Raw genomic sequence first — 19395 nt, 5'->3', positions numbered from 1 at the left:
GATGACTACAAATACCCCCAAATTTTCTCATGTTATAGAGCACCAGTAGGAGGACCTGCACACTGGGGCAATAACAGACAATGAACTTCAAAGTGATAGATTAAGCCTGAAAATAGCTGCACTTCCTGAAAATATTTACAAGACGAGAAACTGCTAGCACGTTATTTGACACTGGAACTGTGCCACTAGTGTGAAAGACAGATAGTACAGGGCAAAAAGGCAATGGTGTCAAGTTAAGTTCAGCCAGAAGTAGCCAACCTTCAGAGGTACCTCAAAGAGCTGGAAGAAACCTGGCAGAACTCCCTGAACTGTTGGGGCACTGAAGACAGTGACAGAAGTCTAGAAGCAAAAGGATTTACAAACTCCTTCCTAGGCTTTGCAAAAGGAGAGATTTTTAGCAGGAGATCCTGGGCCACAGACTGTTACACTGGTGCGAATTCACAGAACATGCCCTGACTTCTGAGGAGATCCTCTAGCTCTACATGGTCAAAATACCACCCTTAAGATTAAAATGGTGGCTGCTCCTGAAGTGGAAGGTTGAAGAGTAGCCAGTAGGAAAATGACTGCATGGCTGTAGCAGAAGAAAAGATTCATCACAGATGGAGCTGTGACTAAAGAAATTGCAGGTAGCTGAAATGACCCGATAGCTTTGTGATCTTGTTCCCGACCTCCAAGAGGGTTTCTTGCAGTTGCAGGATAAGGTCCTAGGGCTGCAGCTTGAAGAGAAGCTGCAAATACTACTGCTTGACATACTAAGGGTGCATCTGACTGCTACAGTCTTATTCTTTTGTGTGATAATAGGATTTGGACCTCAACGTGCAGTTTTGTGCATGGTTTGTGAAGAGGAGGAAATGCTGCACATGAAGGAGCACACTTTAATTGAGGGAGTAGTAAGAGTTTAATAAAACTGCTTTTAACATAATTATAGATAGACATATTGGGCCAGGTCTATCCCACACTGCACCAATGTACAACTATTCCACACCCATTTCTTACATCCCTTAACACCCCTTAGTTACATGAGTAAGATTTGCAGGAATGGGTTTTATGACACAAAATAGAGGGATAAATTCTTTAATCAGAAGGCTTTTTTTTTTTTAAAAAAAGGATTTATACAAATCTGTGAGGTCTCTACTGAAATCCCGAAACCAACATTGATATGGTTTTATTGAGGATCCTGAGATAGCTGTAGCCCTTTCTGTACCATCACATCATGTAATGCATGCTCCTGACTGGGGAATGGAGAGAACCTATGTGGCTGTGGGTGAGGCAAAAAGAACAAGCTTATGAAAACACATTTAAATCAAATTTCTTGTTAGACTTCTTATCTGTCACTGTTCAGTTGAACAGACTGTTTTTGGTAGTGAGGTCTTATGGGATTTTAGGACACTTCCTGTACATTTTCATTCACAAACAGGAGGAAAAAATAGCAGACTTTGTGCTGCTTCTGTTCCCAGTAAGTTTTTAGGCTTTGAATGAAACTTACTGAGCTGAGCTTGATGACTAAGATTTCCTCTCAATCTTCAGCAGAGGAACTGCTATCTGTGCTCAGAGAAACTTGAGTGGGGCAGAGCACTCTTAAGCAGTGCCACTCTGAGATGCCTAGGGAAAGGGTAAAATAAAGCAGGCATGTACAGACTGTTCCTTCCTCAGGATTACAGGATCACTGAGGTTGGAAGGGACTGCTGGAAATCACCTAGTCCAAGCCCCTGCTCAGAGCACGGTCAGCTGGAGCAGGTTGCCCAGGACTGTGTCCAGCTGGGTTTTGAATACCTCCAAGGATGGAGACTCCACAACCTTTCCGGGCAACCTGTTCCAGTGGTTAAACACCCTCACAGTAAAAAAAAGTTCTCTTATGTTTAAGTGGAATTTCTGTATTCGTTGCCTCTTGTCCTTTTACTGGGCACCATGGAGAAGAGTCTGGCTCTGTCTTTACTACACTCCACCCTATTAGGTATTTATACACATTGATAAGATCCTCCTTGAGCATTCTCTTCTCCAGGCTAAACAGTCCCAGCTCTCTCAGCCTCTTGTCATATGAGAGATGCTCCAGTCCCTTAATTATCTTCATGGCCCTTTGCTGGACTCGCTCCAGTAGCTCCATCCCTCTCTTGTACTGGGGAGCCCAGAACTGGACACAGCACTCCAGATGTGGCCTCACCAGTGCTGAGCAGAGGATCACTACCCTCACCCTGCTGGCAATGCTGTTCATAATGTAGCCCAGGAGGCTGTTGGCTGGCTTTGTCACATGGCTGCATTGCTGACTTATGGTCACTTTGTTGTCCTCCAGGACCCCCAGGTCTTTTCTTGCCAAGCTGCTTTCCAGCTGGTTGCTCTCCAGCCTGTACTGCTGTGTGGGGTTATTCCTTCCCAGGGGCAGGACTTGGCATCGCCCTTTGTTGAACTTCATAAGGTTCCTGTCAGCCGATTTCTCCAACCTCTCGAGGTCTCTCTGAATGGCAGCACAACCATCCAGTGTATCAGCCACTCCTCCAGTTTTGTAGCATCTACAAACTTGCTGATGCTTCTGCGCCATTATCCAGGTCATTAATGCAGACGTTAAATGGTATTGGCCCCAATACTGACCACTGGGGTACACCCACAGTCATCTCATTGTAAAAGGCTATCAGGTTGGTCAAGCATGATTTCCTCTTCATAAATCCATGCTGACTACTCTTGATCACTTTCTTGTCCTTTATGTGTTGGTTTCCAGGCTGATTTGCTCCACCATCTTCCCAGGAACCAAGGTGAGGCTGACTGGCCTGTAGTTCCCTAGATCCTCTCTCTTGCCCTTCTTGAAGATAGGGGTGACAGTTGCTTTCTTCCTGTCCTCTGGAACCACTCCCAGTCACCATGACCTTTCAAAGATAAGAGTGGCTTTGCAATGACATCAGCCAGCCAGCTAGCTCAGCACTTGTAGGTGCATCCCATCAGGGCCCATGGACTTGTTTATGTCCAGTTTGTTTAAATGTTCCCTAATCTGATCCTCCTCCACCAAGGGCAATCTTCCTTGCTCCAAATTTTCTCTCTGGTCTCAGAGATCTGGGATTCCTGAAGGATGGTCTTACCAGTAAAGACCAAGGCAAAAGAGGCATTGAGTACCTCTGCCTTCTCTGTGTCCTTTGTCACGAGGGCCCCTGCCTCATTCAGCAGTGGGTCCACAGTTTCCCTAGTCTTCCTTTTTCTGCTGATATACTTGTAGAAGCCTTTCCTGTTGCCATTTGCATCCCGTACCAGATTCAACTCTAGGTGGGCTTTGGCTTTCCTAATCCCATCTCTGCACTCTCAGACTGTGCATTCCTCCTGGGTCATGTCTCCCTGCTTCTGCCTCTTGTATGCTTCCTTTTTATGTTTGAGTTTTGTCAGGAGCTCCTTGTTCATCCATGCAGGCCTCTTGCCACCTTTGGTCTATCCCCATGTTTAGGAAGTCAAGCATTATTGAGCTTGGAGGAGGTAAGCCCTGAAAACCAGCCTCCTGGATGCCTCTTCTCTCCAGGGCTATATCCCATCAGATTCTTCCAAGCAGGTCTCCGAACAGGCCAAAGCCTGCTCTCCTGAAGTCCATGGTTGTGATCCTGCTTTTTAAACTGCTCACTCTTCACAGGATGCTGAACTCCACCCCCAAACCTTCACATCACCAACCAGTCCTTCCTTGTTTGTAAATATCAGGTCCAGCAGAACATACCCCTCATTGACTTCTTGATCACCTATGTCAAGAAGTTGTCATCAATGCACTCCAGAGACATCCTAGATTAACTGTGCTCTGCTGTGTTGTCTCTCCAGCTGACATCAGGGTGGTTAAAGTTCTCCATAAGGACCAGCATCTACAAACATGAGGCTTCTTCCAGTTGTCCAAAGAAGGCCCCATCTACTTCCTCTTCCTGATCAGGCAGTCTGTAGCAGACACCCACAACAATGTTGCCTGCATTGTTCTGCCCACTAACCCAGACCCATAAGCTTTCAGTTGGATCATAATCTGCCCCAAGGCGAAGCTCCATGCATTCCTGCTGCTGTTTCACAAAAAGGAGAAATCGCTCTCCTTGCCTTCCCAGCCTGTCTTTCCTAAGGAGCCTGTATCCATCCACTGCAGCACTCTAGTTGTGTGAGCTACCCCACCACGTCTTTGTGATCCCAATGCAACTGGATGCAGATCTCTAATTCTTCCTGTTTGCTCCCCATGCTGCATGCATTAGTGTACAGAGAGGCAGCTGTGCTGATTTCCCAGCAAAGGTATGTGAGCTTCCCCCATAATGCTGTCCTCTTGGTGCTTCCTTGTCTGGTGCATACACTTGGGGTGGACTCCCTTCTGCCTTGTTTTGTTGATTACAAGTCTCTCTTGCCGGCACTCTTTGCTTGCCAACCAGGTCCACCACTTCCTCACTTGATCGTGGGTTGTCATCACCCCCAACCTCTCCCCACTGTTGCTTCTAGTTCAAAGCTCTCCTCACCAGGTTAGGGAGCCTGTTGGCAAAGACATTTTGCCCCACTTGGTCAAGTGGATCTCATCTCTTCCTGGCAGTCCTTGATACTCAAAGAAAGTCCCATGGTCATACAAGTTGAATCCCTGTTGTCAACACCAGCTGCACAAACATTTGTTGACCAGCAGAATTCATCCACTCCTCTCCAAGCCCTTCTCCCTCACTGGCAGGACACTACCTGGCCCCCATACCCTTGGTCCTCGCTCACAGAGCCACATAGTCACATTTGATATGCTCCAGGTCTCCGCTGGACATATTGTTGGTGCCCACATGGAGGAGCAGCAGGAGGTAATAGTCCGAGGGCCAAGCAAATCTCAGCAGCCTCTCCATAACATCCTGGATCCAATCCTCCAGCAAGCAGCAGACCTCCCCAGACAGCAGGTTGGGTTGGCAGAGGGGACCTCTGTCCCTCGCAGCAGGGAGTTTCCCCCTGCTATCCCCCACTGCTTCCTCCCGGTGCTGTCACAGGGCTTGGGCTCAGCTGGCTCCAACACTTTGTCCAACAGAGCTGCCAGCCCCATCTGCAGCCAGGGCAGTCACCCTACTCTGCTGTCACTGGTCTGCCGGCAGAGTGGGATCTCACCCACCTGCTGCCAGAAGTCACCAGCTTCCAGCTTTTGCCATCACAAGAGTCTCCCTTTCCCAGCCCAGTGAGCTGGGAGACTCATCCATGAGACTTTGCCTGCCCCTCTGTCAGTGCCACTGGGGGTTCAGGCTCTTGTTGCTGCAGGACTCAGAGAAGATCTGGCCGATCTCTCTCTTGTCATCTATGATGCAGGGCAGTTAGCTGACCTCCTCCCACAGCTCCCTTTCATGACACAGACCCTCTGCCAGCACTCACCTGCTGCAGGCGAGGAGCCCATCTCCCCTGCCCCAGCCTTGGCCAGGTGCCTCAGGCTCTCCCTGCAGCCCCAGTCCTGGAGAGCTGCATCCTCCCTCAGCATGGGCTGAGGCCTCTGCAGTGCCGGGATAGTTGATCCCATTGCTGTGGGGCATCAGGCCATGCAGTGCACCCCCACCTCTGCAGAGCCCATGCACGCTGTTCTCAGCATGGTTTCCAACCCCTTCTGCCCAAACTGCTGCACAAAGTTCTACATCTGTTCCCTGCACTCTGGGCATGGCACTTAAAAGGCTTCTCCCTAGGGAGAGAGGGTGCTTGACCCTCCCTAATTAGGACTCAGCTGGAACAGAAGCTCAAAGCACCCTTTGATTGGGAATAGCTGACAGAGCTCATTAGATGCTACTAGAGCTTGCTGGAAGTTGCAGCCTCCTGCAGTTATCCTTTCTCAGCAGCAGCAGGCACCCTGAAGTTCCTCAGAATGTTCAGGTAGTTGGTGGCCTAGAGACTTTCAAACATTGGTTTAATATTTTAGTCAACCCTATTTCCACCAGGTTCAATGCTTTCCCTCTTTTAAAGCTTTGTAGCAGCCATGTCCTGCTTGAATATTTCTTTCCTTGCATTGTTAATAGATTCTAAATTGGGCAGCAAGCTAAGTTGTCATTGGCTGGAAATGATGAGCAATGTGAAAAAGACCATATGATGTGGTTGTGAGTAATAACAGGGGCTGCTTGTCAGAGCTTGAGCAGAGCCTCCCGATATGATGGCACAGCTCCTGCCCCAGCTTTTACTTTTAAAAGAACAATCCCTTAATTCAAATAGAAAACTCAAAAAAAMCCCCCTGTTTTCAAAATAAATGATTTTTGCCTATACGGGAAACAAAGCCTGCTCTCTATCTGAGTTAATCTTACTCTCCTAAGTTCATGTGAAAAGCAGCTGGGAGCTGGCATTGTTCTGACATGTACTTTATGGGGAATTATATCCACAGGAAGACTAGGGGGGAAGAGGGTTTGTGAGGAAGTCACAGGAGCTGCTATTTTGGAGGGTCATCTTGGAAAGAAAGAAGGATGCAAAGGTTATATCTCACCCTTCTTCTTATGTACCTCTGCCAAAACCTAACCCTCACTTTGAAAGAAAATGATACAGAAGGAAGAAGCAGAGAAGACTTGATTTCTCTTGACTTTCTGGTTTCAGTGGAGCAACGCAGGATAAAGCAATGGCAGATCTTGCTCACACACTCATGGGTGCCTGAGGAATGCTGGGCAGATGGCGATAAGCAGCTGAGGCCTACAAAGTGGCGAATAGTTCAGATAATGCTGTTATCATTGCTGCTGCTACGTAACCCTGACAATTAATGCAAAAAAAGCACTGTAATAGATTAAACAAACCTTTTGGACAAATATCTAAGAAAGATATATTCATATATATTTTTTTCTATCCCTTCCTTTTATTCATCATGTTGCATTTTATTTTAGTGGAGTTTTAAAAAGAAATCTACTAGATCTCTTACATTTCCATGTAACAGAATTTTGTGCCAATTGTCCATAAACTAAATGGAAAAAAGGAGCCATATTTCCATTTTTTTAAGTTAAACACAACTCTCAGTTGAAAAAAAAATACAAGAAAGACATGAAGACACACATGTCCAGCTTGTTTGGTCAAGAGCAAAATCCAGCACTGTAGCTTTGCTGATTCATTTCCTCAGATATTTTTCTGACTAAAATAATATTTGGGTATTGGTGAAACAGGAGTAACTGACCTTCCCTTGGCACAGAGTGCTAAGGGCAACAGAAAGGACAATTTTAAGCCAGCTTCGTGCTCTCTGGTGGTTTGGATCTCCAAGCTGTGTCCAGCTACAACAGTCCCCAGCGGGATTTAAACAGCCAAGAATAGCCAAAGGCACAGCTGGACTCCAAAACACCCTCTGTGCGGGTGACCTCCTGTGGGAAGGGGGTAGGAGTGTCCAAAGCTGTCCAAAGTCCTTGTGTAGGATGCCAGGCTCAGCCGGTTGTGCCCATCTCTCCTGTGAACCTGTTGCCACCAGTACCCTGCAATAGCCAGCTCCTTACTGGGGGAGTGGGGAGACTGGCAGGGAACATGGCCGGGATTACCTCTTCCTTCAGGCAGGGCAAGGTGTACAAAACACCTTGCACTACAACACCACGCTGGTGAGGGGAGGCTCTTGCCCTTGGTTAGGGAGCTGCTTGCTTGGTGGCCTGGGACCAGGTTTAGCTTCCTCCCTAGCATGCTCCCCATGGTGGTAGCGTGCGCCCAACCCATCCCAGCAAGAGAGACAAGGACATAACATTGTTCCACTGCTGGATGGGTTACAAATCAATTTCTAGCAATTGATGTTCAGGAGCAGTTTTACTTTATAGGATTAACCCATTTCTCTGCTCTGTGATTCTTGCATATCACCATGCAGCACTGATACATGATTATTTCTGGCTATTCCTTCTCTTATACAGAGTTCTAAATAAGACTTAACTTCATGAAGTCACATCCCAAGCTGACAGGAGTGGAGATTTTTTACTGAATTGTGATTTGATATTATGATGCAGGATATCTTCTGTGTCTAATTCAGCTGTCTTCTTGTTTGCTCTGTCTGTTCCTCGTGATTTTCTGACAAGATTTGAAACCTTTTTCCCTTCTGTAGCATGCGAACACACAGATTAAATACAGATACGTTCATTCGAACAGTTCATAAAATGAACGATGTGAACCTAGCTATTTTTTCCTTATTTATGTGAATAACTATGCTGACTTCAAGGGCTTTGCTTGCACGTGTAAGTACTGCTCATGTGGGTAAGGATGGCACAATCCTCATCTATAAGCGGAAGCAGGAAAATTCAACATCTATTTGGGTACTGCTTTCTGTGTTCAATAAGTGAAAGCTGACTTCATTGCACAGCAAACAGACAGGCATGCATAGCAGCAGAATCCATTGCCATACTGCCAAGAGATAAAATGACTAAATAAACCTCACATCTGACAAATGGAAAGACCAGAAGGACACCACAGTGTCCTAAGCTATGTCTGTTTCTGCGGCACAGCTTCTTTCAAGGTTACAAATTTCCTTGTTACCTTGTGGACTCCTGCTTGTATATGTCGATGATGTTTTCCACCAGGAGGTTCCTCTGCAGCCCGTACACACCATGCCGGTCGAGGACCACCTCATGTCTGCAGGAAGGACAGCGGAAGCGACCTCCCGAAGCCACCGTGGTGCCACCCCTGGTTGGCAGGTATGGGTTTGAGGCCTGTTCTTGCCAAGTGGGACAAGAAGAGGTGAGTAAGGCCATGCAAAACTACCAAAATGCTGTGCTTTGACTGTGCCTTCACTCTCAGAGCACAGGGCCTCCACAGCGCCCGGCTCAMGTCAGACCAATGCCTGCTGCAATCAGTGCAAGTCTCTCTCCCCCCTCTTCTTCCCCCCACCTCCAAGGTCAAGCCATCCAAAGCCCATTCACAGATTACAAAGTGCAATGGAAGAAGGAGCTGAAGCTGTCACACACGAGGCTCATGGCACCGCAACAAGCCATGCTGGGGACATGCAGCTCTTTCAAAAGCTCCTGAACAAAAACAAGTCTGTAGCAAACCCTTTGTAAATACGTGCAGTGAGAGGGTAGTTCCAATAAGCAAAGACCAGAAAAATATCTAGTGAATACAGGATGAAGGGCTGGTTCCCCCATTCGTGGGTACAGCCATTTCTCCGCAGCTAACAGGTAGCAATTTATATTGGTGCAAGCACTGCCCAAACCCTGAGGAAGCCAGACCTTGAGGACATTTCCTAAGTGCAACTTCTGCTTATGCTTTAAACCACTGGCCCCAGCCTTACTGGCTATTAACAGCAATCAAATCAAACAAGTGAAATTGTGCTTTTCCATTCGTTTAAACGAGTGCTGCTTGTACCTACAGAAGTAGCTTTTGGTGGAATTAACCTACCTGGAAAATGTCACTGGCACATTTTCTGCACAGGTTGTGCTGACAGGGCAGGATGACCACAGGCTTCGTAAACATCTCTAAGCAGATAGGGCAAATCAGTTGTTTCTCCAAGTTATCCATGGTTTGCTGCTCTTTGGAAAAGGACTTGTAGTTCAGAGAGGTGCTCATGCCTAGCTTTTCCAGGGGCATACGCTCAGGATCACAGCGCTGCTGATCAGTTTCCGGGTTAATTTTCCTTGAAATAAATCCAAGCTCCGGTGTGCTCAGCCGCTCGCCGCGCTGCTCTCGCTGGGGGACATAGCTCAAGCGAGGGGCTGCAGAGAGCCGGGGCTGTTTTTAGCACCCCGACGTCACCCGGTGCCGCTCTGCCATGCCCATATAAGCGAGCGAGGCAAGGACGGACTCGGACAGGTGACGGACGGCAGGGCTGTGGGAGCTGCATTCCTGCCGCACGCCGGGCAGCCGGCCCTGGCTCTGCTCAGCGACAGCCTCTACCCCTCTCGGAGGAGCACGGGCGATAAGCGAGCGCCATCGGCTTCCCCCTTATCTTCGCCCAGCGGAGGAAGCCGCGCGGCCACGACCAACGCAGCGGTGCTTGCCGGGGAAGAGCAGGAAAATGCCACCGGGTACTTGCTGCCCCCATCTGCCCAGCTGTTCATTACAGCCAAATAAATACGCTGTTTTGTGCAAACAGCCACTTTTGCCAGACACCAGTAATTTTGGCAGTATGTTTTAGCATGCGCCAAGACCTGGAGCTGCTCAGGTGTGAAGCACATGCAATTCCTGGAGAAGACAACAGAAGCAGTGGCTGCTCACGGGCTCGCATAATTCAGGGCTTACACATGTCGCCACCTTGAAAACCAGTTAAAAAATTGCCTGCCGGTAACTGCACTTAACTTTCTTCCGGTGTGATTTTTTTTTTTTAGGAACTGTAATGTAAGATTCTAGCATGACTATTCAGTCCATTAACTCCACAGCAGCTTAAATATGCACCAAAAAAACATAATATGAATTTCCTGATAAGAGGGAGACAGAAGAAATACAGTTCGAAAAGCTTTAATTTGTACTGCTAGAGAATAGGTACTAATTGTATATGCTCTTTCTAGCCATAGTTTAATCCAAATACATTTTAGTTTTGGGCACTGCTGTGTTTATATCTGTTTATTAGACACTGATATGCCTCTCAGCTTGGCACTTGTTCTAGAGTTATTTTTAAAATGACAATTTCCCAGATAATTTGTGGCATGTGATGCCTGATCTTAAGGGAAAGCCATCTGTGCTTCTACTTGCCAATAATTTATCACACAACTGTACAAGCAATAAATATCTCCTCCTCAGATTTAAGCCAAAGTCCCCACATGTACTGTATAAAATCACTTTGCTAGTATACTGTACTGTGTAGTCAGTATATTATCTTCTGTTTTAATCAATAGCTGTAATACTTTCTCTGTTAAGTGTCTTGTAGAAAGCGTTCACATTTTTGTTAATTAATGACTGTAAAGTGCTTGCATATCAGACATGCTATACAGTGGCTGAGTGACTCACCTATGCATGCTGGGGAAGGAGAAACCCCATTTCCAAAGCAGGGCCCTTCGCTTGTATGCAACACCAGGCTGGAAACTTTGGAGTTCAGGGAAATTTAAAAGTGAGGGTTTTCATTGATTTCCACATGAAAACGAATAATACTCTCTGCATGCAATGACAAGGATTCACATTAAATTCAGTGTGTTCTTGACAACTTTTGATTTTCAATGCCTTGCATACTTTTTTAAGTGTTTGGGTGAGGGTGAAATCCTGTCCCCTTTCGCAGCCCACTGAGACAGAATTTCACCCATATAAACCTACACATTTATCGGAAGCCATATAAAGACATATACATTTTTTTCTGAAGTCCTGCTTTCCTAAGAAAGTGCGTAATATTTTAGTTAAACTGGTTTGCAATCACACCTTTGGTTCAGCTCCCTGATGTATACAAGGCCTCCGAAGCTGCATGGGAAAGGTGGCTTTGGCAGCTGAGCAGTGGACAGCTGGGGCTTTTGGCAGGGGAGGGTGGGAAACTTTCTTGGCAGCAGCGAGAAGATATTTCTCTTCTTTCCCTCCCCTTTGTGGCCAGGTCAGAGGTGACTTTAGTGCCTAGAGGAATTTGAATGCCTCATTCCAGCCCTCTTAACTCTGAATCAGCTGGCACGTCCATGTCAAAACCTGCCTTAATATGACTCAGATAAGGAAAGCTGTCCTCATACAACGGGACTGGCGCTTCCATGCTACAGCAGAGACAGCTGGTGAAATTCTGACAAAAAAGCTGAAGGTTAAAAATGTCAGTGTGTAAAAACATTTGCACGCAATGGTGTATAAAACAGGGCATTCAAGTCAGAGAAAAAAGCCAGCGGGATAGCGTTTGCTGTGCAGGTAGTCAGGCAACGAACTAAGGCCCCTCTGAAGGTGTAATGCGCACCCGGGCTGCAGTTCTGGTGCAAATGTACTTACTCGTGGTAACCTGCAAGGGTCTTCTAGTAACAGGCCACTACTGATGCCCAGGGCAAAGGGCGTCTGATGGTGAAAAAGTGAGGGGGAAAAGATGATGGCTTTATGCACATTTTCAGTCAGATAAGTTTAGTCGAGTCTGAAGCACATTTCAGAGAGTCTGCTGCTATTTTTCTCCTTTTACATGTGCTGAAGCACAGTAATATGGAACAGAAAACAAACGGCAGAATCACGAGAAGGAGTTGGCGAAACAAAGCTAAACTCACCTTCTGCAGCCAAGGCCTGAACTAAAATATTTTTCTGGCAGGGGTATGTAGTTTAGACAAGTGAAAAATTAGTACAAGTTTTTTCCGTCAAAGTGTGACAAACCATAGCACTGATTGCTAGGTAAAGAAATGCAGGGGCTCAGCCACGTGGGGGAAGGCTGGATGAGAAGCACTAGGAAACTTAGGCTTTATACTAGTGCAGTAAAACTGCCCAGAATAGGACAATTTGGGGGGCTTGAAGGGCTCGCATCAAGAGAGCCTGGCACCTTCCTGTCTCTCCCTGGCTGCCCTCCCTCCCGTTGTCTCTCCATTACCCAGGGAAACCCCCTTCCCTTCCTCACCTTTCAGACTGGTGAGGGAAGGCCACCAGCAGTCTAACCTTCCACCTCAAAAGAGCCCAGCGAAGCCATCTCTCGGCTGACTGACCTGCCAGCGAGAGGACCAGCTCTGCCTCTGCTCCCCAGGCAGAAACTCTGGATGTCAGCTATCACTGAGGTTACAGGAATTTTTTACTGTATTTTTTTTGCTAGTATAGCTTGCCCAGGCATGTTATCTGTTTTTGCTGAGCCAACCAGAAGACTAATTCCTTTAGATATGCTTGTTTTTATAGACAGTGATTTTAGCTCCTCTATTTTTACAATGGAGAGCAATTTGAGGGCTGTGGAATGAAGGCTCGGAGAGCCTCAAAGGCTGTCTGCAAGGCGCTGGATTTAGGAGAGGGATTTGAAGGAGGAAGGAGAGGTTGAGCGATGTCTAGGGGCAGGTTTCAGTGCTGTTATGACATCCCTGGGTGTTGCATTCAGAGAATTCCCCTCTGCAACCTCTTATCGTGAACTAACATTATAAAGCTCTCATGTGTCAGCCATAAAAAAATCTTCCATTACTGCAAAACAAAAGGAAAATAGTGTATTTTTGCCAGGGGACACCTGCTGCATGACTTATCTTGCCCCAAAGTGCAGCAGAGACACAGCTCTCAGGTTTTACCAGCGCATAAACTGGGCAGCGCGAGCACCTCCTCTGCCTGCCCCTGCGTAAGCGCTGCACGTGCCTTTCTGCTGCCAGCATTTCCCGCACGGAGACCGCAGCCAACCTGGCTGCCCCCTCTGCAGCGGCAGAGGCAGAGCCTGAGTCTGGCCTTACCCCTCCGCCTCGCTGCCTTTTAGCCCGAAAAACAGGCTTTTAGCCTTCCACACGGAGCTCACCTATGGCAGGCATGTTGCAGAAACCCAGATTGCACCTACTTTTGCAGTGACTTATTAAGCAAATCAGCCAACTGTAAGCTGAAGCCCTCCTGCTTATACAGGTGCAAACTGCAAACAGCATCTTGCATTTTATGATTTTACTGTGATCATTGAACATCCCTCGATAAGTACTGAAATTACCCTTTGACATACGTATGTCAATTTACACAGCAGAAGGGAGCCTTTGCAACAAAGACAAATGTTTTCAAAACCTGTTGCCTTTTGAGACTGACATTTTTACACTCAACCTACATATTTGTCTTTGCATACCCTATACACAGTGCTAGGCAGTATGTGGTCAGTGTTTGCAGACCCTCTAAACAATGTGAAAGAGACCATTTCAGTTCTCCAGGCAAACAGGGACCAGGACAGGAGGTAATGACACTGTCTGAAATTTGCTTTTGCATATATAAAATCTAAGCAGCAGAGACAAGCCTGAAGCACTTCTAAAGGTGAATCACTGGAAGCACATGAAATATGCTGGAGCATGGGATTTGGGGGACAAGCTACAGAGACCAGCCAGAGGGCAACTTTCTGCCCTTTTCTTTTGAGTAGGGGATGGACACTGACCTGGCTCGAGGAGCTCCCATGGTTTGCAACAAACAGCCAGAAGCATGGGATAAACGGGCAGATGAAATAGTATACTGCATTTATCCCAAATTCATAAGCAGTACCAATATAAATGATAGCAGACAATTCTCAAAGATTTGGATTAAAAGACTCTGAGCTAGGGAGAGCCCGAGGGCTTCCCGCCCACCGGTGGATGAGCTCCGATGGGGAGTCACCTCCGCACACCGGGGCTTTGCTCCCAGTGGGACACCAAGCCATCGTGCTGCAGGTCCTGGCTGCCTGCCTGAGAGAAGGATGGTCATGTGGCTTTCTGGAGCAGAGGAGCCATGGTCCAGCTTGAACCTGAACGGCACCTGGCTTTAGGGGACACAGGAGCCGCCTGCCTCCCAACAGAAAGTCTTGGTTTTCTCACTGTGCTTGAGATCAGGATTAGAAATGGTGGCCAGGCCATCTCTCAGGGATGGAGAGGAAACCTGAATGGTAATTAAGACCAGGCATTTATCATCTTCACTATAATCATCCGTATTCTCAAAATCTGTGAGCTTGAAAAGGCAGCCTACCAGGGATGACTGCACCGTAGAAGAGACAAACAAGAAAGGTTATATCTCATGAATGTGAATGTCTTGATGTTTGCCTGTCATGTGTATGCTTATGGTAGTTACCTGAGCAGTTATTTCAGAAATGCACCCATTCGTACAACAGCTTGGCCAGAGATGAGATGAAGAGTGCTGTGGACTCACTTACATGCCATTCCTGGTTTGGTTTCTCCATGAGTCATACGCAACTGTACAGGCCCAAAGGTTTTGCCTTCAGGATTCCCAAACCCACATCCCCTTTTGTGTATATTCATCCCTCACCAACTCACTGCTAGAAAGAGATCTAAATCTCACATGCAAAGCATAAAAGTATATCTAAACCACAGCGTGGGGAAGAAACTGCCCCCCTACCTTCACTGACAACCCAAGAATAGGTCCTCTTCATGGCTAAGGACAAGCTTCACAAATAACAGGCTTGCTTTTCCATACACACAGGGGCCCTGCAGTGAGGAGACATGAAGGAAAAGGATGAAAAGATATAAATAAAACAAAACCAGCTAGAAAAATGGGAGAACACAAGTAGGAATCCTGCTTCCTCTTGGAAAGTAAATAAGTGAGCAAGTACTCTACTATTTTAGCACTGTCCCTTGCTTTGCAAACCCAGCCTTGACCATTTTCCCTCTATTTTGCTTATTAAAACAGCACTGGGAGTCAGTTTGTAAACCATCACTGACTATCTCCCCTGTTACCTAAGAAGAAGGAATGACTGGCTCCTCCCTGAGCTATTCTTGCATTTCATGGAATTTTTGGAATATTTTATGGAATGGGTATTTGGTGCTGGGTTAATAGAGGATGAGCTGATGTTGTGACAGTGGGGCTGGACACAGGCAGCACAGACGTGGAAGTGGTAGGGAGGCTTTTCAAGCATGCTGGAGATTAGGAAAAGTAGATTGCAGAGAGTTTTAACAGTGGGAATTTTGATGAGAAAACAGGTCACATTTCTGCTCTGCCCTTAAAGAGCTGTAGCGCTTCACTTCAAACCCTCCCTGCTCCAAACCCTCAGCTTTGTTGTTATGAAACAAGAGTGATGTTCCATAGAGATGATTTGCGTTTTGCAGCACAAATCCAGTTCAGGCTTCCCAGCTGGTGTCAGCTCATCACTTCACAGAGATACAGCCCTGCCCCAGTGTCACGTTTCTCCACAGCCTTGGTCAGCTCAACATCAGCCACTCTTGATGCTATTTCCGTATGTTCCTTCCAAGCTTAGCTGGCAGAGTGGGGGAGTGCGGGTATTTTTCTCCAGGACAATGCTTATGTCTGCGGTTCAGAGGAAAGCCTGTGCTTTAAGGTCATACTCAGCAAACGGCTTTGCACCATGTCAGAGACCTGCTGAGACTCTGTCCCAGGCTCCTAGACTGGTCAGGTTTATATTGTCACCCCTTCTTGTCTTGAGGGTCATTCCTCCAGGACAGAGTAGAGATTTAGTGCTGGAAGATCCAGGATTGACCATTGTGCTGCTCCAGTTAAACAAAAATATAAGGTGTGGTGGCAGGAAGGCTTTCACACAGCAACATATTAGTGGACCTGGTAAAGCACCCGCTCAGCATGTAGTGCTAAGTGGTGATAGGGGTGATACCTCCATCCTTTAGCTTTTTTTCTGCTATATTTCAAACTTCTTTCTTTTTCCTTTCATGTCTTCCTGTGCTCTGCAAATACTCTTTCAGTGTATAGCAAAATCAGCATGACTATTCATTTCTGAGTGCCAATGCCTTTTTTCTTTTAAAAGTTGGGTTAGAAGAGCAAGTTCCTCTTTCAGACAGACACCGGCCAGGCTCTTCTCCCACTCCCCCGTGTGAGCCTTGTAATGCATGAGATGGTGGGTAGAGATGTTTGCAGGGACAACAACAATGGGAAGAGATGCCTTCAAGCCAGGCAGGAATCAAACACCCTTTAAAGTTATGATCAGGGATGCTGTCCACTGTGACATTGTACCCATTGTATCAAGTGGCAGTATATTAGATTAATGTCCTTTTGAATTATCACTTCAGGAATCATCTCAAACATGCAGGCCTGTGTCTGCACGCAGAACATCGTCCCCTTCTACCACGCCGCAGTTGTTCCCAGGGAGTCAGCTTTTTTGGTTCTGGCTGAGTTGAGGGAATGCAAAGAAAAGAAAGGGCAGACAGTAAGTCTTCTGGCCACAGAACAAATTAGATTGCTGGTGCCTCTTCAAAGGCTTTGACCTTGCTGCTGAAGAGGCAGCTTTGCAGTAAAATTCATGTTTTGCATGGAAAGCTAAGGTTGGGCTGCTTGAGGATACAGCTGTCTCACTGTAAAGTCCTATACCCATACAGTCAGGGATGGGCAATATGAATGAATAGTTCATGGCAAGAAACTATTACAATAATGTCACCAGTGATCTGGGGAGAAGACAGAGTTTGGGGCTTTCTTCCTCCCCAAAATTGTGTCCCCCCCACCTTATCCAGCCAAGCACAACCTGTCCCCATCCCTGACGGTGGCTCCTGGTGAGCCCAGCTGTCACTAGCTCAGCTATGGCACATTGTAGGATGGAAGGAACGCTGCTGTGAGAAGCCTGACCTCTCTCGTGCTACCACTGCAGTAAAGGTAGGAAAACGCTGCACCGCCTCCATATTCCCTGCCACAGTTACCCCTCTGATAAGGGGGACACAAACGTATGGGGCGCAGAGGAGGGCTGGGCTGTGATGGCGAAACAGAGCGCAGGACCCGTATCAAAGCCATAGTGAGGGAATCAATCTATGTGGTTTTGTTATCGCAACATTTAGAGTTGCACTGCTAGTGAAGCACTGCTTTTTTTAATTTTTAGTTTCAAAACCAAAAAGGATTCTGGGACTCTAGAGTTGATTTCTGAAGCAGCTGACAAGAAAGAAAAAGAGTGTGGTTTTGACTAACTGTGCATTCACTGTGTGCAAGAACAACAGTCCTGCTGTTCCCCAGCCCTGATGTGTTCCCGTGTGACTTCCCCAGCTCTCAGAGCATCGAGGAAGGGTCTGTGGTGGTGGGCAAGGTGAGGTGGCCTGTTTGATGCAGAGTGGCAGCAGTGCTGTGACCAAGGGCATGTGGTCTCCGAGAAGGAAGTGGCAGTGCAAATTCAGTCCTTTGATGGAGCTGCTTCCTGCTAGTTTTGCCTCCTCCCGTCACTTGTGTCTCTGCTTTTCTAATGCAGTGGGGTTGGATTTCCCTGATCTCCGCTTTAGCTGTTTGCAAAGTGGCTGTGTCCCTTTGGAGGTGTGCAGAGGATCTCAGTTCAGGGAAATCTTGGGAGGTGACCGGCTGGAGCAGCACGTAGGGCATTTCTGCTGTTTCTCATAATCACAAAGACTGTGTGATGCAAATATTAGAGGGGCGATTAGATTTATGAATGAGTTGACTACAAATCACATCTCTTCCAGTTACCTACACAGTGTGGCCTTGGTGCTATTTCTGTTCCTAATCACTGGTATGAAGTGCTTCCCAGAGAGGCGATAGCTTTGCAGCAACATCACTGTGCAGAGAACCATACTCAGGATGCCTTTTTGGCCTCATTCCCCAGTGCAATGTGCCTGCACTTGTCCTCCCTGGACTTGGGCTGCTGTGAGAACCAGGCCAGAGTTACTCTCGGGAAGATGTCTGTCTCTTCCTTTGACAGCTCAGCTTGTAAGGGGAAGAACTACAGATGTTTCAGAGTAATCCTTGGTCACTGGCTCAATTCCAGCTCAAAGGAGAGGGGTGTTGGGGTGCGGAGGAAGACTCTTGGTCATCACAGGGCTTTTCATTCAACCTCCCTGACGGACACCTTGAAGACCCTCAGGAGTCAAGCCTGGGGGCCAATCTCTTATTCCATGGCAAACAGTATTTTCCTGGTTATCTCTGTCAGCAGAGGATGCCTCTGTCATTCCTGATCTCTAGGTACTCACTGAACACGTTGTTCCTGCAGCTAAAATGGGGTGAACATGGATATCCTTTGAACACTCTGGAGAACATGCCAAGAGCCCAGGTACGAGTTAGGTGGCCACAAGTCACCACAGCCTGCAGTGAGCAATGCCTGTGAGCAGCTGCTAACCCTGAAATCCCACTTAGTTCAGGCCAGATGAAGGGAAAATGCAAATGAAAACATTTACTCATGACATCCAAAATAGATAATATTTGTGGAATACTTAAAAGACATTAAACAGGCTCCAACCCTTACCCTCCGTCTAAAACAGCAAGATATTTCACCTGTCACCAGCTGGTTTGCAGGGGATTACCCGAGAGGGTACACTGCTTCCTTAACAGTTGTCTCTGCATGACATATCTCAGGTTGCATTTATGAGGGTGCTCCTGATATGTTAGGTCTCATAGCCAGTTTCTTGGGCTCCTGGCAGACTTTAATCTGAAATGTATTCAGACTGGCTGTTCACTCCCAGGAATGGAAGTCAGCCTTAGTTCACTTCCAGGGAAATATAAACGACTCTTTATCAAGTCAGGTGTTACCCAGACAGTTATCAGTTCCTTGCCTTGAAGAAAGTGACAACTTTCCCATCCTCCTACTAGTGACTTATTAACATGTTTCAGTGTGAAATGTTCTTTACGCTGACACTCATAGGCTGTATCAGCCTGGAAATTAAGAAATAAAGCATTTCAATGGGACCAGTTGAAGAGCAGGAAGCCGTTTCCAAACAAGGTGCTGTTCCTGGCCTCGTGGCCCCTGCCAATGGGCTTGTCTAATTTGCACAGTGATCATTGTTCAACGTCAAGGCTATTCTGGCCTCCTGGAGAACAGGAAAAGGATCTGAACGGGAATGCTAAGATGGAAAAAGGTAGGAGAGGGAGTGAAAGTTGCAATACTGCAAAATGGAACAGAGGCAACACGGCTGGAGACCGTCTCTACTGGAAGCATGTCCCTTTAGCGTGTGACAGACAGCGGGATCAACACCCCTGCTCCCTAGTCCTCGACTGTTGTTTGTCTTCACATCTCTCCCCATGCCCCCACACACTGCAGGAGCTGTGCAGAAATGTGTCTGCACCATTTCCCTCCTGTTT

The 19395-nt window shown here is 47.1% G+C and overlaps 1 protein-coding gene across 2 annotated transcripts in view; it reads right to left on the bottom strand.

Annotated features, from left to right (window-relative positions):
* The window catches only part of TRIM55 (tripartite motif containing 55), a 41892-nt gene extending 32348 nt beyond the window's left edge, over positions 1–9544 (bottom strand). For both annotated transcript variants that reach the window (XM_026077041.1, XM_026077042.1), the window contains exons 1-2: positions 9259–9544; positions 8401–8573 (exon numbers count right to left, since the gene is read on the bottom strand). In XM_026077041.1, coding sequence (XP_025932826.1) covers positions 8401–8573; positions 9259–9447 — 362 coding nt within the window. In that variant the 5' untranslated portion in view covers positions 9448–9544. The remainder of the gene's footprint in view (positions 1–8400; positions 8574–9258) is intronic.
* Positions 9545–19395: the final 9851 nt, after the last annotated feature.

The sequence above is a fragment of the Apteryx rowi genome, unplaced genomic scaffold (genome assembly GCF_003343035.1).
Source record: "Apteryx rowi isolate R43461 unplaced genomic scaffold, aptRow1 scaffold_446, whole genome shotgun sequence".
Classification (NCBI taxonomy): Eukaryota; Metazoa; Chordata; class Aves; order Apterygiformes; family Apterygidae; genus Apteryx; species Apteryx rowi.
Note: the sequence above shows the minus strand (reverse complement) of the source record. Positions and strands in the feature narration are given on the sequence as shown.